Raw genomic sequence first — 16,469 nt, forward strand, 5'->3', positions numbered from 1 at the left:
TGAGGCCGGTGGGCATTACTAACTAACCCTGTCACATAGAAAAGGAAAATGGAGCTCAGAGTCACTCAACCTGGACTGCAGAGCTAGGAATTCAAATCCAAGTGCACCTATCAAAACCCCACGGTTTATCTAACACATCACCACTTCCCTGGCTGACCCTATGGGACTATCTTGCCCCTCTCTAAGGGTTTGCTCTAGGAACTCAAACTTATTTTGGACTGCAAACATCCTAGCCTTTTACATTTTTTGTAAGAATCTGGGCCAAAAAAAATCATAATAAGTATTCTTTAAAGGTGAATGAATAATTTTTTAAACCTTATAAAAAGTTCTGCCAAAACTGTGATACCTATAATTATTAATTACTTTAATTTCCATATGGCCAGCCAATCTCTTAAAAGCAAAAATCTTTAGGCCAAAGATAACCCTACATTAGACCTTAGAAAGGACCAAATTATCAATTCTAGGTTAAGGGAACTAACAGAACTAAGGGAACTGAGGTGAAGAGACAAATGGAAGGATAAGCTGTTTCATCCTACAGAGGGTTCAGAGGTTACCAAAAGAAGTTTTCTCCACGTGCAGAAGACTCAGCTAAAAGAAGTAGAGTCAGAAAAATAAGGCAGCAGGGCTGAACTCGGCCCCTTCAATCATTTCTTCCAAGCCCCTGGTTTAAGGATTAAAAAACCAAGATCCAAAGAGGTGTGACACCCTGCCGATGGCCACTTCAGTGGAATGAGCAACAGGCAAGCAGAGGCCACGTGTCCTTTTAGGAAGCAAGATGAACGGAACGCTTCTTCTTTTTCAGCCGCACTCTACTTAGAGACAAGAGGAGCGGTCAAACAGGATAGAAAATGTTACTGTGAGTGTGACACAGTAATATCCCAATGTCCAGAATTGCATGGACACTGAAATGATGCTGAGGACAAAACTCGAGGAGGAAATTTCTCCTGGCTGAAGCACAGCGCTCTTTCTCCCGCACTGGGAGAACCAGGCGCCCCTAGCCTTGGGGGTAGGCAGAGGACAGACGGTTGTTTTCCGGAGTCACCCCAAGAAGTGATACACACCCATGACAAAATGACCTCCAATGCAAATAGTGCCAAGAAAAAGGTCAACATTGCGAGTCTCCCAGTAAGCCCAATGTGTTCAGTTTTTAAATTGGAGGTTCTATCCTTTCTTCCAGGTGATGGCATTTGTTTTTTAAAATAGGCTTCATTGGTAAAATAAAAATCAGCAGTCCCACAAATCGAAAGCCTTTTGTGGGGGGGATTCAGGGTAAATGAGCCTGAGAAATTCCAAAGACGATGAACCACCTCCGGGGCAACGACTTGGGCCTGGGGAGGTGATGGGGGCGCCAGTATATGTTGACCCATCAGGAAGCTAAATAAAGAGCTTTTTTTGGTTTGAAATCAGGGTTCTCTATTAACTGACACCTCATCCTTAGCTTCTCACCACCAGATCCAATTCCCTTCTCCTGGGCCTCCCAACCTCACTGCGCAAGCGTTCATCACTTTTCTCATGTTATGAACCAAAGGTAGCAGGAGGCAGAGGGCGCCGAGGTCCCCAGACCAAGCCTCAGCAAGAGCCCATGGCTAGAAGTTTGATAACTCAACTTTCCTTGTTAATCAAGTGTAGTTTGTCTACACTGCTTTTTGCATGACAAAGGGTTACTGGAGCGTTTTCCAGCAGGTCCTGTCTCCCTGTGGATATTTACAAGTCAAACGGAAGCCATAGCTGGGCTCTGCCAATCCGTGAATCCACAGCCAGTGGGCGGAGGAGGGCATCGCAGGCCAAGTAGATGCCATATGCAATCTGAGAGTGGACTATCACTTGTTCCTTTCTGGCTGCCACATTCATTTGCAGCTCAGAGGCCTCAGTGGGGTACACTGCGGATGTAACAAAGGTTACTATATATGTCTCTTTGCTGTGGAAAGACTATTTGGAACCCACTGGGCATCCCTCTGCATTTGTATTCTCAAAGCTGAATCTGGTCTCAGTGTGGAGCAAAGGCACATGCATTTGAGACACTGGGCTGAATGATGAATGCCAAGGCCCTAAGAGGCAGGTGACCAAAGTACCAGGGGAGGACACACTGCCTCTGCACACAGGTAAGCTTCTGGGGCTGGCCATCAGTCCACACAGCTAGCGGGCACTGTGACTTGCTCCAAGCCAAGAGCCATCTGAACGGATGCTTGCTGTCCACCCAAGTGACCCCCCACGTATCTCAGCGCTCACTTTTCCTCAGGGTAGGCTGGTGGCCGCAGATGGCCCTGGCAGGATGGCACCGTTCACTTGCTGTGTTTTAGAATAATTCACATCACCAAATACATCACTCCCAGGAGGTTATGCAACATTCATCATCGTCGTCCCACTTTTTGATTTGTTTAACCTCCACCTGCATTTCGATAGTATTCATGAGACTTTTCCTACTGGCGCTTTGGATGTGGATTGCTTTTGTGCTTATTGGATGTGATGGGTAAAAGTAGTTTGTGGAACCCATAAAACTCAGCTCAAATCCAACCAGTGTGACAGGTTGCCAAAGGCCAGGACTGCCCTGTGGGGGGCAAGCAGGCAGAGGTGAGCACCTCAGTTTTGGTCTAAACCAACGTTTCCAACGGTGAAGGTCTGTCAGCAGACACCTTCCACTGGCACCTGGGATCAGAGTCTTGGAAGTGCTGAGAAGGACCATCAGCCCGTCTCCTCTAGGACTGTGAGGTGATTTTGAAACCAGTGCTGGTTGCCAGCTTGACCTCGTTTACTCAGCGCAAACCTAGGCTGTGAGCCCTAAGAGTCTTAGGTGAGTGGTCGGGAACCAGGGGAAAGGGCACTGGAGGGGGAGGTTCAGGCATAGAACCTCTTCTGAGCCAAGGCCAAGTCCAGAGGTGCGGGGAGGAAACCAAAACTGGTCAGAGGGACTAACCCGGTTCAAGACCTGCCAGTTAGAAGCTCAACCTGTTTCATTTCCCTGGTGTAAAGTTTTTGACCCTCAGCACAATCTCTTTTGCTTTTTGTCCTCACACTTGAGAAATGCATATTACTTCTCAAATCATCCTGATATAAATTGAAGTTTGATCATGGCCAGTGTCCCTGGATAGGAGCCAGAGCTCCACACACGCACACCCCACAGCCTCATGTACAGATTTGATGGCGACACAGCAGGGACCACGGCTTCCTCTCCTCTGCACTGGTAATGCCAGCCACGTTCCTGATCCCAAAGGCCATGTCTGAAGGTCACTGGTAAAGAGACACTGTCTGTAAGAGCGAGCTGTGGCTCTCGAATGAAAGGTCTCACGTCAGAGCAACTAACCCCAAGAGAGCCCAGAGGTGTGGCTCGTTCACACACATGCTCAGCCAGTAGTCCTTCTGGAACACTCCAAATGTCACTCCTGGGGTTCTTTAGGGCAGGCAGGACACAGTATATGTTGACCTATTAAACCTGAGAAATTGCTCAACAACCTGAAATGCTGCACCTCCTGATAACTGGCTCTCCAGCTCCAGAAGGAGAACTTTAAAATATGAAAAAGGGGGATGGAAAAACCAACAGCCCAAAGCCAGGGAGCTAAGGCTTCCCCTAAAATCTGTCCAAGAAACCATAAGAAACAGTTGCTTATAGTAAAAGGCAGAAATTTCAAAATAAGTTAAAATTTCAATCACTTGGTTTATAGAGATCTGGTGTCATATTAACAAACATCTTGTGCTACTGATCATGATTAAATTGCTTCATACTATATGTCTTAAAAAGCTTTACCATATTCTATTTTAGCATTGATTAATTTCACGCTTGTTGTTCTTTTATTTAATATCCATTTAAACATTGCATATTAAATCTTGGGAGAGTATCTAATCCCAAATATAATACCCTTTCTGTATGAAAATCAGGCGCAAATTGTATTCTTTTTTTCTAGGGCAAGGAGAAAGAGGATGAGTGTTCTCTCAAAAGTCATGGCAACTTCCTTGGTCTGTGTTTAGGTGAAATATTTCAAATATATCGACTTTTTTGTATACAAAATTACCAGTTTCCAAAAGCTCTGAAAGCATTTTCAAACTATGTTTTATAGAGATTCTCAGGAAATTAGATGGCCCATTCCAGGACCATGAGGCTGTACTCAGTTGGTGTGGGGGGGACACATGGTCCCTGGCCCAGCTGTTCCCAGTTCACCACTGGATTCCCGGTGCTGACTGGGCTTTCTCAACTTCGGGGTCGGATCAGTCTTTGCTGTGGGGGCTGCTCTGTGCACTGTGGGATGTTTAACAGCATCTCCGGTCTCCACCCACTAGATGCTAGTAGCAACCCCACTCCCACCTCCACCCCCATGTTGTGACAACCAAAAATGTCTCCGGACAGCACCAAATGTTCCCTGGGGAGAACCGCTGATAGAGACCAACCTCGTGCACTAGAAAATATGGGCTCATGGGTCAGGGAGAACTAGGTTCAAATCCAATTCTGCAAGTTACCAGCCAGTTAACCTTGCCCAAGTTACCTGGCTTTCTTTATTCTCTGCCCCTTCCTGAGAGGCATCACACCTCCCTCATGGGGGCTGGTGAGATGCGCGATGTATAAAATACATCAAACATCTAGCAGGCACCCAGTGACTCTTAGTTCCTTGTTTCCTTTCCCTTGCTCGCTCCCATTGCTATGATTTATCTCACCACTATAACCTCAGGATGACAGTAAAGGGAGATGAACAGAGGGAACATACGCCCTTCACTGCACTGGAGGAATGACCCCAGGACTAGGACATTGTGCACACAGCCATGTTACTCAGAAGAAACTATCACAAATTGTATCACAAATTTTATCTCAAAGAGGAATCAAAGACGATGAAAGCATGTCCTATCCCGAAATATTCTTAGAAAACACTGCTAAGCCTTCCAAACACTTGGTGATTATTCTATCACCACAGCTGTAATGACGCTTATCAAAGCCCAGGTGAGCCTCAATTTAAGAAAACCGTGTAAAACAGTTATTTAACATATTGAGGGAACCTGTGTTACAAAAACGATTCCACTACAAGCTTTTAGGGAGCTTTCTTGACACATCTAAAACATAATCCTATTTATAAAAGACTGGTTTATAGACAACTCAGAAACAGCAGTATAGTGGCTTTGAGTCTAAATAAACACAACTGTTTCATAAAGTGAGGCAAAGGGGCGCTTTTAATCCCATACTTATAAGTTAGTGGTGTGTATCTCTTTTTTTGACATTGAGAGCTCAAAGTGAATGCCGAGAAAATTTCCATTAGCTCTTTTTTCAACAGCTTTATTGAAGTATCATTTTTATACCATAAAGTTCACCCATTTTAAGAGCACAACTTGATAATTTTTAGTATTTACAGAGCTGTGCAACCATCAGCCCAATCCAGTTTTAGGACCTTTCCAGCACCCCAAATCAGCTAGCTCTTACCAGCATTCCCAAGGCATAGGTAGAAAAGTGCTTTTCCATTTCCTGGTCTGAATGAACAGAGGCATCAGTGAGAGGCCTGAGAAGTTGAAGTATGCCTCCAAAGCTATCAAACCAGTTCCATGTCGTAAGACCATCGACTGTAAAGCTAGCAACACTTGGCCCCCAAATTGACTACCATGTGAAGTGTGGGTCTGTGGGTCAGGCTGAAAAGGTGGAGGACAAGCAGCTTCCTCAAGGGAGCAGGGGTAAAGAGACAGAAATGGGAAAAGTCTGATGAGATTTGAACAGGAGGGAAAACAACCGTCAAAACAAAGACGGCCAGCAACTGGGGAAGAATGAGAAGGGCTTTTTCAAAGTCAATGAGTTGAAGCTTAGTTTCCAGGCTGCTTTGCACCTGGAGGCCCGTTGCTACGTGCTTTAGTGGGAAAGGAACAGAAAACCTCTGTCGCACGGAAGTCTCACAGTAAATCCCACCATGCCGTGGGAACAACAGTATATGGCATAACGAAAGTAAACGTTACGGCACTTAACTTTGTGGCCTGTAATCTCCCATTCGATCGGAACAGAGGCTCTTTCGTCAGCACGAGAAAACCGGACAATTTAATTTTCATTTCCATTCATGCGCAGGCCTGTGTTGGAGCTCGTCCACATCTCCTATTATGTTACTTGAAATACGGCCCCAAAGTTTGATACAAACAATATCTCAAACTGACATCAACAACTTAGTTTTGGACCAACTGATTTCATTCTAAATTATCTCGGGCTGACAGATGCTGGTAGCTGCCCACACGAGATCTGAAAAAGTCATGTTCTCTAATATTATAATAATTTAAAATTATAGCTTTATGAAGAGGAAACACAGATGTATTTATAGCTAACAATGATGATTTCTAAGGCTTTCAAGGCTGTATTCTGTTATGCACTGAAGCCCACATTTGGACAGCTTTAATTGTCTGAATCACTAACAAAACCTTCTGGTACAAATAATTTCCTTCTTGATTCAAAGCAATGAACAAATGCTACAAAAGCAGATATACCAAAGCAGCCCTGAAGAGAGCCAGCCCCCTGGCAATGTCCTAATCTTGACTGACAAACCTGCAAAGAACATTTCTGCATTTGGGCCTCAGACACTTTGCTTCAAATCCTCTCCTCCACTGGCACCTGTGATGTTGCAAGAGCCCAACTTTGCCTTAGGTGTGGGCTTTGCACAGGGTTTGGCCCTCAGTTCTTGGTCCTTTTTTCTCTTTTCTCATGGTAAAGATTTTACTTCTCTTCCTGACTTTATCTCTTCTAAGCAAGTAACAACATTAATTACAAGCTTCTCTGTCTTTTCGCAGCTCACAAAGTGAATTTACACAATTCTGGAAGACAAGGTGAGGAAGCTGGTAGAGATGTCAGTATCTTTATAGGAATATATACTCTCTGATTTATATATAGGAGTATATATATTCTCTAATTTACACCAACTCTCTGAGCATATGTATATGTAGCACTCAAACCCAGGTCTGCAGATGCCAGCCCTGCATTCGTGTCTCCTGGAAGGTTCTAATCTCCACTTCAATCCCTGTCCATCTCTCCAGCCTCGGCCCTCCACCTTAAGTCCTCATCCAGCATTGACATGGAATGTCTGACCAATTTCAATGTCAACATGTTTAAATTCATTCCGTTCCCCCACCCCTAAACCAGTTCCTCCTCCAGACTTGCTTATTTCTACCTGAGTCATTTTCCCCCCACCAGTCATCCAACCTTAAAACCTCAGCACTAACCAATCACTCTCCTCCTGCCCACTCCCAATCCCTCTGTTGCTAAGGACGAGTAATAATTCCCCTGCATCATTGCTCCCACGTCTACCTCTTCTTTCACGATCCTCTTCTGAGCAGCTTCCTTCTGGCTCTCTCTCACTCCCTCTTACCCGAAATATCAAATACCCTGACCCCTTGATGCCCATCTTTCCTTAATCTGATTGGTTCCACAAAGCCCCATCAGTTATCACCTGAATTTTTAGACCTGATCATGTCACTGCAGTGTCAACCGTCAATGGCTCCCGCAGCCTACAGAATAAATTACAAATCCATCCCTCTCAAAACTCAACCCAGTCTCGACTTACATTTCTAGGTCAGCACCCCACTCCATGCCAGCATGAACCCTCCACCGCAGCCAGGCTGACCCATGCTCAGTTGTCAGTGCTCCCCATGTGACTACCCTGCCTGCCTCTACCTCTACCAAAGAGACTCCAACTTCCAGATCCAGCTAAGTTTGTCCCCCTTCACAGAGCCCACCCTAAAATCCTGGGCACCAAGCAGCAGCCCCAACTCTGATCAGTATTACTTTCTACCACTCAGTTGGCATTTAGACAGACTGTCAGTGCGACACTGCCCACTTGCCATCTTTGGGGCCTCAAAGCCTCTGGAAGGCAGGGCCTGGGTACGAGGGCCTTGGCATTCACTCAGCCTTGCACTTGAGTATTTAGTGGTTGCTTCTGAGGCTTCCAATCACCATTTCTGGCAATGCAAATAATCTACACATTAAATTATTAGCTTGAGGAATTATAGTCTTCTGAGATTAATGTCTTCTTGGCAAAATGAGAGTGAAGCAAACCTCGGCATCGCTTTCTGGGCTCCCAGGTACATACAGAGTATGAAAAGCTTCCGCAGATCAATGCCCACAGCGCTGCCAAACTAGCTTGTCAGACCGAAAAACCTGGGATTCACATTTTGGCGACAGTCACCTTAGTTATCGCTGGACCCAAAGAAAACAAGGCTCAAAGGCCAATGCTCATCACAAGCAAGCCACAACCCTGTGTATCCTGGAGGTGGGCGAACACCTCCTGTCCTGTGGGGGGCCTCGTGTTATCTTCAGTGATGCTTCGCCAATGGGCCAGCCCACCTTAAAGGCAGCTAAATGCTGAGGCACAGCAGTAAAACCAGAATTCAATGAGGCTCACTCTGACGATTCCTTCTAATTCCCAGCCAATCGCTGCTCTGGTCCTCTCTGCCCTTTAACCAGGCCCAAAGCTACAGCAGGCCAGTGTTTGTATTATCGTTGCGTTAGTCCAAGCTCTCAGAAGCTCCTGACCATGCCTCTCGACTGGGCTTCTCAAAGGCTAACTGAGGATGTAAAACAGTTTCTGGAACCAGGGCAAGCACTTTTGGTATTTACAGTCACAACAACACATCTGACTCCCAGGCGGTCATAAGATCTGATCAGAGACTGCAGCTCAGCAGTTGCAAAGATGCAACTCTATGAGCAGGTTCAGAAGAAAACAGCGCCCTCAAAAGAGTAAGCCCAAGTGATGAGAGCGCTCCTGTGAGGCACTCAAGCGCCTCTTAAAAGGCCTGCCAGCTGTGGGACATCTGTTTTTAAATTGAGCAGCCAGTGCAAATAATGCTGGAATCTTCCATGTCAAATCAATCCCGATAATGACTGCCAGGGGTTAGGGAACGGGAGGGGGGCAGGACGGAGGGAGGTGTGGTTAGTGGTCATAAAAAGGCAACACGGGGGATCCTAGCGGTGATGGAAATGTTCTGTTTCTTGACTGGGATGGTGGAGACAGAAACCTACCCGTGACCAAACTGCCTAGAACTGCATGCACACGAGTTCTGGGACAGCCAGGGAGTCTGGGGGGCTGCAGCAACGTCAGTGTCCTTCTTGTGACCTTGCACTATTGTTTCATAAGATGCTACTCCTGTGGGAGACTGGGCAAAGGGTATGCGGATCTATCTGCCTTGTTTCTTACCACGCATGTGAATCTCTAATTATTTTGGAATGCAAAATTTAACATATAAAAGCCATCTCTGTTATGTAGAATATGAGAGAGTGCTAACTTATAACCATGGTGGGTCCAAACAGAAGATGGGAAGCTGAAAGAAATTTAGTCTCTGAATCTAGACCTCATAAAAGGGCTGTCACCCAAGTAAGACCCACAGTGGCCTCGACCAGCACACAGTTGACTGCACACCACCCACGCACACCCCCCCTGAAGCCCTCTGACTTGTTTGCCCACAGACTCCAGCTGCCTTCCCACTTGTCACATGGTGGTATCTTGACCTTGGGAAAACTCACTCATGTTCCGAACTAAGTGGCAATTATCGCAAAGATCATTTTTAAGTCAAAGTCAAAACACTCAGTGCTGTGTCTACAGTGAGCCCGGCAATGCTGCATGTCCACCCATTCACCTTTTTACACTAAATACATAAATCACTGGAAAATATGAATGTAAGTGCTAATGCCCACTCTTCCAAAAGGTTTAGCCATCATTTCTTTGCAGGAGACCATGCAAGGAATTTCTCCCAAGGCCAGGGACAGTCAAACTCCCAGGCATTCTGCTTTAATGTGGAAACCATCACTTCCCTTTTTTACAAAACTGCAACATCTAAAACCAACTGAGGGCTGTTAGCCTCGCATTTAAATGGCTGTGTTTGTTCTTGCCAGGCTGCTAGAAGGGGCAAACCGAGCCCCACAGTTCTTTTCAAGTTCTGCAAAGAAAAGCAGGAACGCGCTCTGTACTCACCGATGTCATTGCTGCGGTCCGAGAGGTCCTTGTCCAGGATGCTGGGTATCGAACTGCTCACCAAGTCAATCTTTGGACCGTCACCCCTACATTAAAAACACAAGTGCAGGCGTTTAATAATTGGTGTGTATCCTTGTTATTTTGTCAGCTTCCCTGCTGCACGCAAGTTAGGGAGGGGGCTGAGTGCGGGCCAGGCCACACTGTCGCCTGTGGGGGGGCCAGTGGGAGCCAACGAGCTGTCCAACCACATGGGCCTTGGTACAAACCGGCCGACAGTGGATGCCCTCCTCTCCCACACACATTTTCAAAGATGGCTATTTTAATAACGACTGTTCAGCAGTGCACCTTCAGCCACAAACCCTCCTGCTGGTCCGCAGGGTGCGACGTAGGGCCTGCTCCCGCCCCATGGCCAAATAAGCACCAGCAAACGATAACCAGGAGCTTCCCTTTTAAGGAGCCAGGAATTTAGCCAATGCTGCTTGTCAAAGGTCGGCTACTTTTAACCTTGGGAAAAAAGGTTTCTGGCCTGAAGCTGAGGCATCAGCCTGGCTGTTGACAGGCACAAGGTGTCGAGTTGAGATCTGGCAGCCTGAAAGCTGGCGCTGGGGCACAGGCCTGTAAAATGAGACAGCCGTTGGGTGGGTGCCTCTATGCCCATCAGGACACGAGAGACTTTCCTCTGTATCTGGGCTACAAGCAGCCCTTTGGGATGGGGACAGGTCCCCAAGATGATGAAAGAAACAGCCTAGTCGGGCATAAGTAGAAGGTTTCTCCAAATTCCTCCAAAAGGGCAGCTCTTTGGACCCTTTAGTGGGGAGTGAGCCCTGAATGAGATTACTCAAGGTCTGTGATGGCAAGTGAAATAGAAGATCCTCGCCCTTAAAATGAGAGGGAGAAGCCAAGGAGTTGTTCCCAGGAAAGCAACAGAAATCGTCCATCTCAGTCCCTGGTGGTCACCCTGTGGCCAAACTACACAATGAGTAACAGATGCACTCCAGGAGCACTTGACCAATGCCCATCACACTGGGGGCAATGAAAGGGCCAAGCCAGGTGGTACCTACTCTAGATGGTCTCATGGTCTAAATGGGAGAAAGAGACAGACAGACACCTATAAGCCCACATGGGACAGGCTGTGTAAGATACAGGCACATCGAAGTCCTATGGGAAGAAAAAACAGGGTCCATGCAGGGATGTGCATGGCAGGGCCAGGAGCACATGCAGGAGGTGGTGTGACAGTTGGGCCTTGGAGGAAAAGGGAGAGAGGACATATCTGTAAGAGGCATGAGGGAGCAAGGACTTCAGGGTAAGGGGCAGTGCCCAGTGTGGCCAGTGGTTCTCAAGGCTAAAGCTTGAGGTCCCCAGAGAGTAGTGAGAGGAGACAGGCTGGGCTGAGTCCCACAGGGTCCAGTCTGTTCTGGAGGCAGTGGGGGCGGAGGAAAGCAAAAGTCAGTGGACCTGTGGGAGGTGACAGGGCAGACTGCTGGGTTCCTTCCTCAAGAAGAGGTGGTGGGGCGGCATTCAGTGAGACAGGCATATCCCAGCGATGGCGGAGAAGGCCCACTGGAAGAAGGTCTGCCTCCCTCAGCTCCCAGATGAATAAGACTGACTCTCAACCTCAAGCACTCGCAGCCAGAAGATGAAAGGTGAGAACTCTAGGGAACCAGGGCTGGGCCAAAAGGCCTGGTCTCCATCCGGAGAAAACCCAGCTCTTAAGCTGTGTGTGTGTGCATTAGGAGACTGCCTCACTTCAACCTCTTAAGGCTGTGAGCCCCCTGGGCCAGGTTTCCATAGCAGACTGCCTCCACCCGCTGGCTACCAAGGCTCAGGCCCCACCAGGCACACTGCCCTGGACAGACACCGAGCCGACAGGAGCGGCGGGACTGAGGACATTTATTTGAAGGGCTTTTATATAGCCATTACAATGATATTTTCAAACAATTCGTGACAACAGAGACGAATGTTTATGTTACAATGTCAAGGGACAAATGTAAGTTAAAGATGACATGCACATCATGCACATGCACCTCCACGCCCTTCTAATAGAATAGGAAGAGAGAATTTGTTCAAGGCTGGAAAAATATGTGTATTTGCAGTCGTTATTCATGGGGAGTCTGATGAGTGATTTTTAGCACTCAGCTCAGCACCTGGTACGTGGCAGGAGCTCAAAACTACTTGTGGAATGAATGTACATTTGCCCTTTTTTTCCTGAAGTGAGAATGCATTATGTATCTGTATAATAATTCCAATTTTTTTCCAAAGGACATAAAGTTGCATGACATTCAGCATGATCACATCTATGTAAAACCAATGAAGAACAAACCAAATCATACACAGGAAAAAGATGGGCAAGAAACAGTCCAAAACATTAACAGTGGTTGTCTTTGGGATAAGACTATAGGTGAATTTTTCCTTCCTTTTAAAGTTCTGTTTTTTTTAAGCTCACATTTAACAGCAGAGGTTCGTACAATTCAGGCAGCTTATGTTCACTCTCCTTTCTCCCCGACAGGATCATTCAGGTAAAAGATGAGATTGCATGGCCCCTACCTACAAACTCTCCTCTAAGAAACTTCCCAACCACAGGTGCCCTGTGATCACCAGTGACCACACCTGGAACTCACCTGGGAAACAGATAGGGGAATGTGGAGTTACAAATCCTACACCTGAGAGGTCCAGGTCATGAGGAACCCCCTCACCAAGAAATACAAAGGACCACCCCTGCATGACCCCTCCCCACACTGTAAAGCACCAGCTGTATTCTGACAGGAAGGAGATTGGGATTCCCCCACCATCTCTCTAAATGAGCCCAGATCCCTCACGCCAAGAGCAGACACAGGCTTGTGACTGAAATGATCTTCTATACAGGGCCAGCGGCAAGCCTATTTTGAAAACACAGTAGGTGTAGCTTAAAAAAGGTTCTGATCCTTCCAAGTAGGGAAGCTGCAGCTGGTGTTTTGACAGTGTTCAGACTGTGGGTGTGGAAGCGTTTTACAATGTCTATTTGTAAATGCCTTTCACTGTATTTATAGACGCTTACAACAATGCTAATGAATTTCAGTTTTGAAAAATACCAGAATTTCTGAAATTCTCCAAAGCTCATGTTTGAAGTGGCTGACACCCAATGAAGCTGGAGCCCTCCATGGTCCCTGTTCTCCTCCACTTGGCCCAACACACGGGTACCGTTTTGGCAAAAAGGATGTTACTAAATTCAACCAAAGAGGAAAAAGCTCATCCTTTTGTAATTTACTAGCTTCTGCAAGGATTTTTTTTTTATGGTGCATATCTATGCCTGCAGCTGTTAAATAAAAGGAGAAAATAGAAGAAAGCAGCCATATCACCATGTATCCAAAGATATCAGAACAAGGCTGCTCTTACTCATCTCTGATTTTTAAAGCAAAATAATGTTACTTTCTTGTGTTTCTTCAGCAGTTTTGGTTATGGTCGCAAATGACTGGCATAGGCAACTAGCAACTAAGAGTCCCCTTGCTTTGCTGGCCAGGGAACTTAAGTCGCAGAGAATGGGTTGACCAGCCCAAGGACGCCCAGCAGGTATAAGTGGAACGGACAGTCCCACAGAAAGAGCAGCAGCACCTGTGGTTTACTGACCACCTACCAAGAGCCAAGCCCCGTTTGTGCATGATTCAGGTGCCCCAGAAGCCTCTTGAAGTACCTTCTCTGCGTGGTGGACATGGAGCCGCACCTCCCAGAGCCCCTTTCTGTGAAGGGCTGGTCACCCCTGCTACTGGGAGTGCTATCGGCCTCTCGGGGGACCACCTCAGCTGCAAGGAGCCCCTCAGCCTTTCCAGGGCAGCCCATACTCCACTGTATAAAAGTCTCAGCCATCTCAGTCTGATACAGGACAACTCGGAGGGGTCATTTTAGCCCCAGAGCTCCTGTGGGGTTGGCTGAGGCCTTAGTGAACTAGCATCACAACCTGACCTCTCCCTCTGCCCAAGGCGGCTTCCTCCTCCCTCCCCACAGGCACGGATGCTGCCTCAAGACTGCGTCCTAGAGAAGCCTACCTGTGAGCCCTTCTTTTTACCCTACAGATCAGGAAACTCAGGCTTGACGAGATGAAGCTGCCTGCTGACAAAGGTCGCAATAGTAGTAGAGTGCTGGGGTCGGGATCTGAACCTACTAACTTGGACTCCGGAGCTCCAGGTCTTGATCACTTCTCAAAGCTGCTTCACTCAGCCTTCTGGTCCTGGAGATGGTGAGTCACCAAGGATGCCAGGCAGCCTGTGTCACTGCAGCTCAATGCCAGCTGGGTAAATCCTGTTTGCTCCCCGAGTTAAAGAGTATTAATACTGAACAGAAATCACACACCCGACCCGCCCAGAGGGGCCTGCTCTTCCCACTCAGACCCGAGACACGAGATGCGGCGTGTGAACAGTTGGAAACGCGGAGGACACGCCATGTGCATCCCTTGAGAACATGAACTCAGCCAGCGGCATGGCCCAATTTAGCCCAAGTTGGGACAGTTAAGCCAAGACATGTGGCCTGGAAAAGATGTTGAAGTGCACAGGAAGCTGAGGCAAGCAAACAAGTAAATAAGTACACGAGCAGCAGCACTAACGGCAGCAACTAAAAACTACCAAAAAGACCCCACGACCCTTCTGGAGGTGAGTGGGGATGAAGGGCAAAAACAGTCCACGGCTTCCTACCGAGCAAAAGACCCCCAAGCGCAGATGAAGATGGCTCTTTGTGGCAATCTCCCTGCCCTCCCTGACCTCAGAAGGATCACTTATCCTAATGTAAATATTTGGGTTTTAACTGCCTAAACATTGTCATAGGGGGCTAAAAAAAAAAGGCTGAGAAAGAAAGAAAAGGAGAAAGAAATAGAAAAGCCCTGTCCCCTGTACTCTGGAAACCACTGAGGTGCCCCTCTTGTATCCTCAGTTTTTCTCCAGCTTTAATCCCACCTAGGAGTTGTCTACTAGTACAGATGGATGATGGCAGATGGCAGGTGTGAAGGTCCTAAAGGAACAACTAGAGTTACCCTCTGTTCTCTCTTGCTCCAACCCCGCAGCCTTGTTTTATCAGCCCCTTCGAATGTAAAACCACTCAGTCCTCCCGCTCACCTCCCTCATCCCGGGCCAGTCGCGCTGAGGATGCGAGGCCAATGGAAGTGAGCGCTTCCTCCCTGCTTTCCTGGCTGTCCACTCATCATATCTCAGACTTGGGCTCTGACTATTAAAATTGGGTAGAGATTATGCAGCTCAAGCCCCCATTTTATTACAGACAAGGGTCCTGTGCTCCAAGGCCAGAAGTTATGTGCCCAAGGTCACACAGCTAATTGGTGGTGGAGCCGAAACCAGACAGAGAAGCTTCCTGACACCCAGTCCTGTCTCTGCCCACCACACTTGGGGTGGTAATAATCAAAATGCACATTTGATGCTTCTGGAGATCTTTCTCAAATAAGCGATGATAAGAGGGCTCCGCCCACGGGTGGAGGTAGCAAGAGACAAGTCAGTCTTTCAGAAGCCATCTGCACTGGGCCATTACTGCCCCGGGGAGGTTGAATCCTTCCTTCAGGAAAGGATAAAATGTAGCAGCAGAGAACTCCTCCCTCCCCTCTCCCAGGAATTCAGATCCCAAGTCCCTGCTGATCCTGTGGAGTCCCTACATGCCCACCTTGTGGCCTAAAACGTCCCAGGAATCCCAGGTATCTTTTGACTGCAAACTTCCTATCTCAATGTGGGGTAGCCCAAGTGAGGCCAGGGGCTCAAGAAGCGGGAACCAGAGTGGTTTTCCTGGCAGCTCTCCCCTTGCACTGCGTCCTTGTTCAGATGAGCACAAATAGGCCTGGCTATTTATAGTTGGTGAAGACACACTGGAAGGTGATGGGACACTGCCCACTCAATTCCCCTCCAAATTTCTGTTCTTTGTGCAGACTGTGTGAGTGTGTATGGAAACAGGCCTCTGTCCAGAGCCCAGCCAGGGCATGATAAGCCCCACAACCCTGAAGGCAAAGGGATGACATTACCCGCAGCCCTCATCTGCAAACCCACAGCTGGGCATCATGGAGGGGCAGGGAAGGGGCTTTTCAGATGCCTGGATGGGGGAGTCTCACTATCATGCAACTAAGTTGGTGGAGCGTCACCAGGAGGAAGAGTGTCCAAAGCAATAGCCCGTGGGAAAAGCTTTATACAAACCAATTAGTACCCGGCATGCATGAGGTGTTAGTATCTCCTCATGATCCCTTGCCTGCCCTTGGCCATCACCAGCAAGAAAATCAATGTGGCTCAGCCTGGGCTGAGGCTAAACCCATCACTACTGTTGGATCTCACTGCAGGGAATACAATTCATTCTAGATGTGGGTGGAAAGAAATCTCGGAGAGGTTATACATACAAATGAAGTAAGGCCAGCAAATAATGCAGACGTTTCTACAATGTAACAAGGTATTTTCCCCCATGCCCTGTGGGATTCCTTTGCTCCATAAATTACCTGCCCTCCCTCAGTCCCCAGCCCTCCCTGAGCACTGGCTTCCCCTGACGCCCTCGCGGCTTCCTCTTTCAGTCCCTAGAGTCTTCTGGATGTGCGGTCTGAGGGCGTCCGGGTTT

The 16,469-nt window shown here is 47.6% G+C and overlaps 1 protein-coding gene across 3 annotated transcripts in view; it reads right to left on the minus strand.

Moving 5' to 3' along the window:
- The window catches only part of SH3KBP1 (SH3 domain containing kinase binding protein 1), a 299,175-nt gene that overhangs the window by 23,065 nt on the left and 259,641 nt on the right, over positions 1-16,469 (minus strand). For all 3 annotated transcript variants that reach the window (XM_031673286.2, XM_006212983.4, XM_006212985.4), the window contains one exon: positions 9,909-9,994. In XM_031673286.2, the coding sequence (XP_031529146.1) occupies positions 9,909-9,994 (86 nt within the window). The remainder of the gene's footprint in view (positions 1-9,908; positions 9,995-16,469) is intronic.

Source organism: Vicugna pacos, chromosome X (assembly GCF_048564905.1).
Source record: "Vicugna pacos chromosome X, VicPac4, whole genome shotgun sequence".
NCBI classification, from domain to species: domain Eukaryota; kingdom Metazoa; phylum Chordata; class Mammalia; order Artiodactyla; family Camelidae; genus Vicugna; species Vicugna pacos.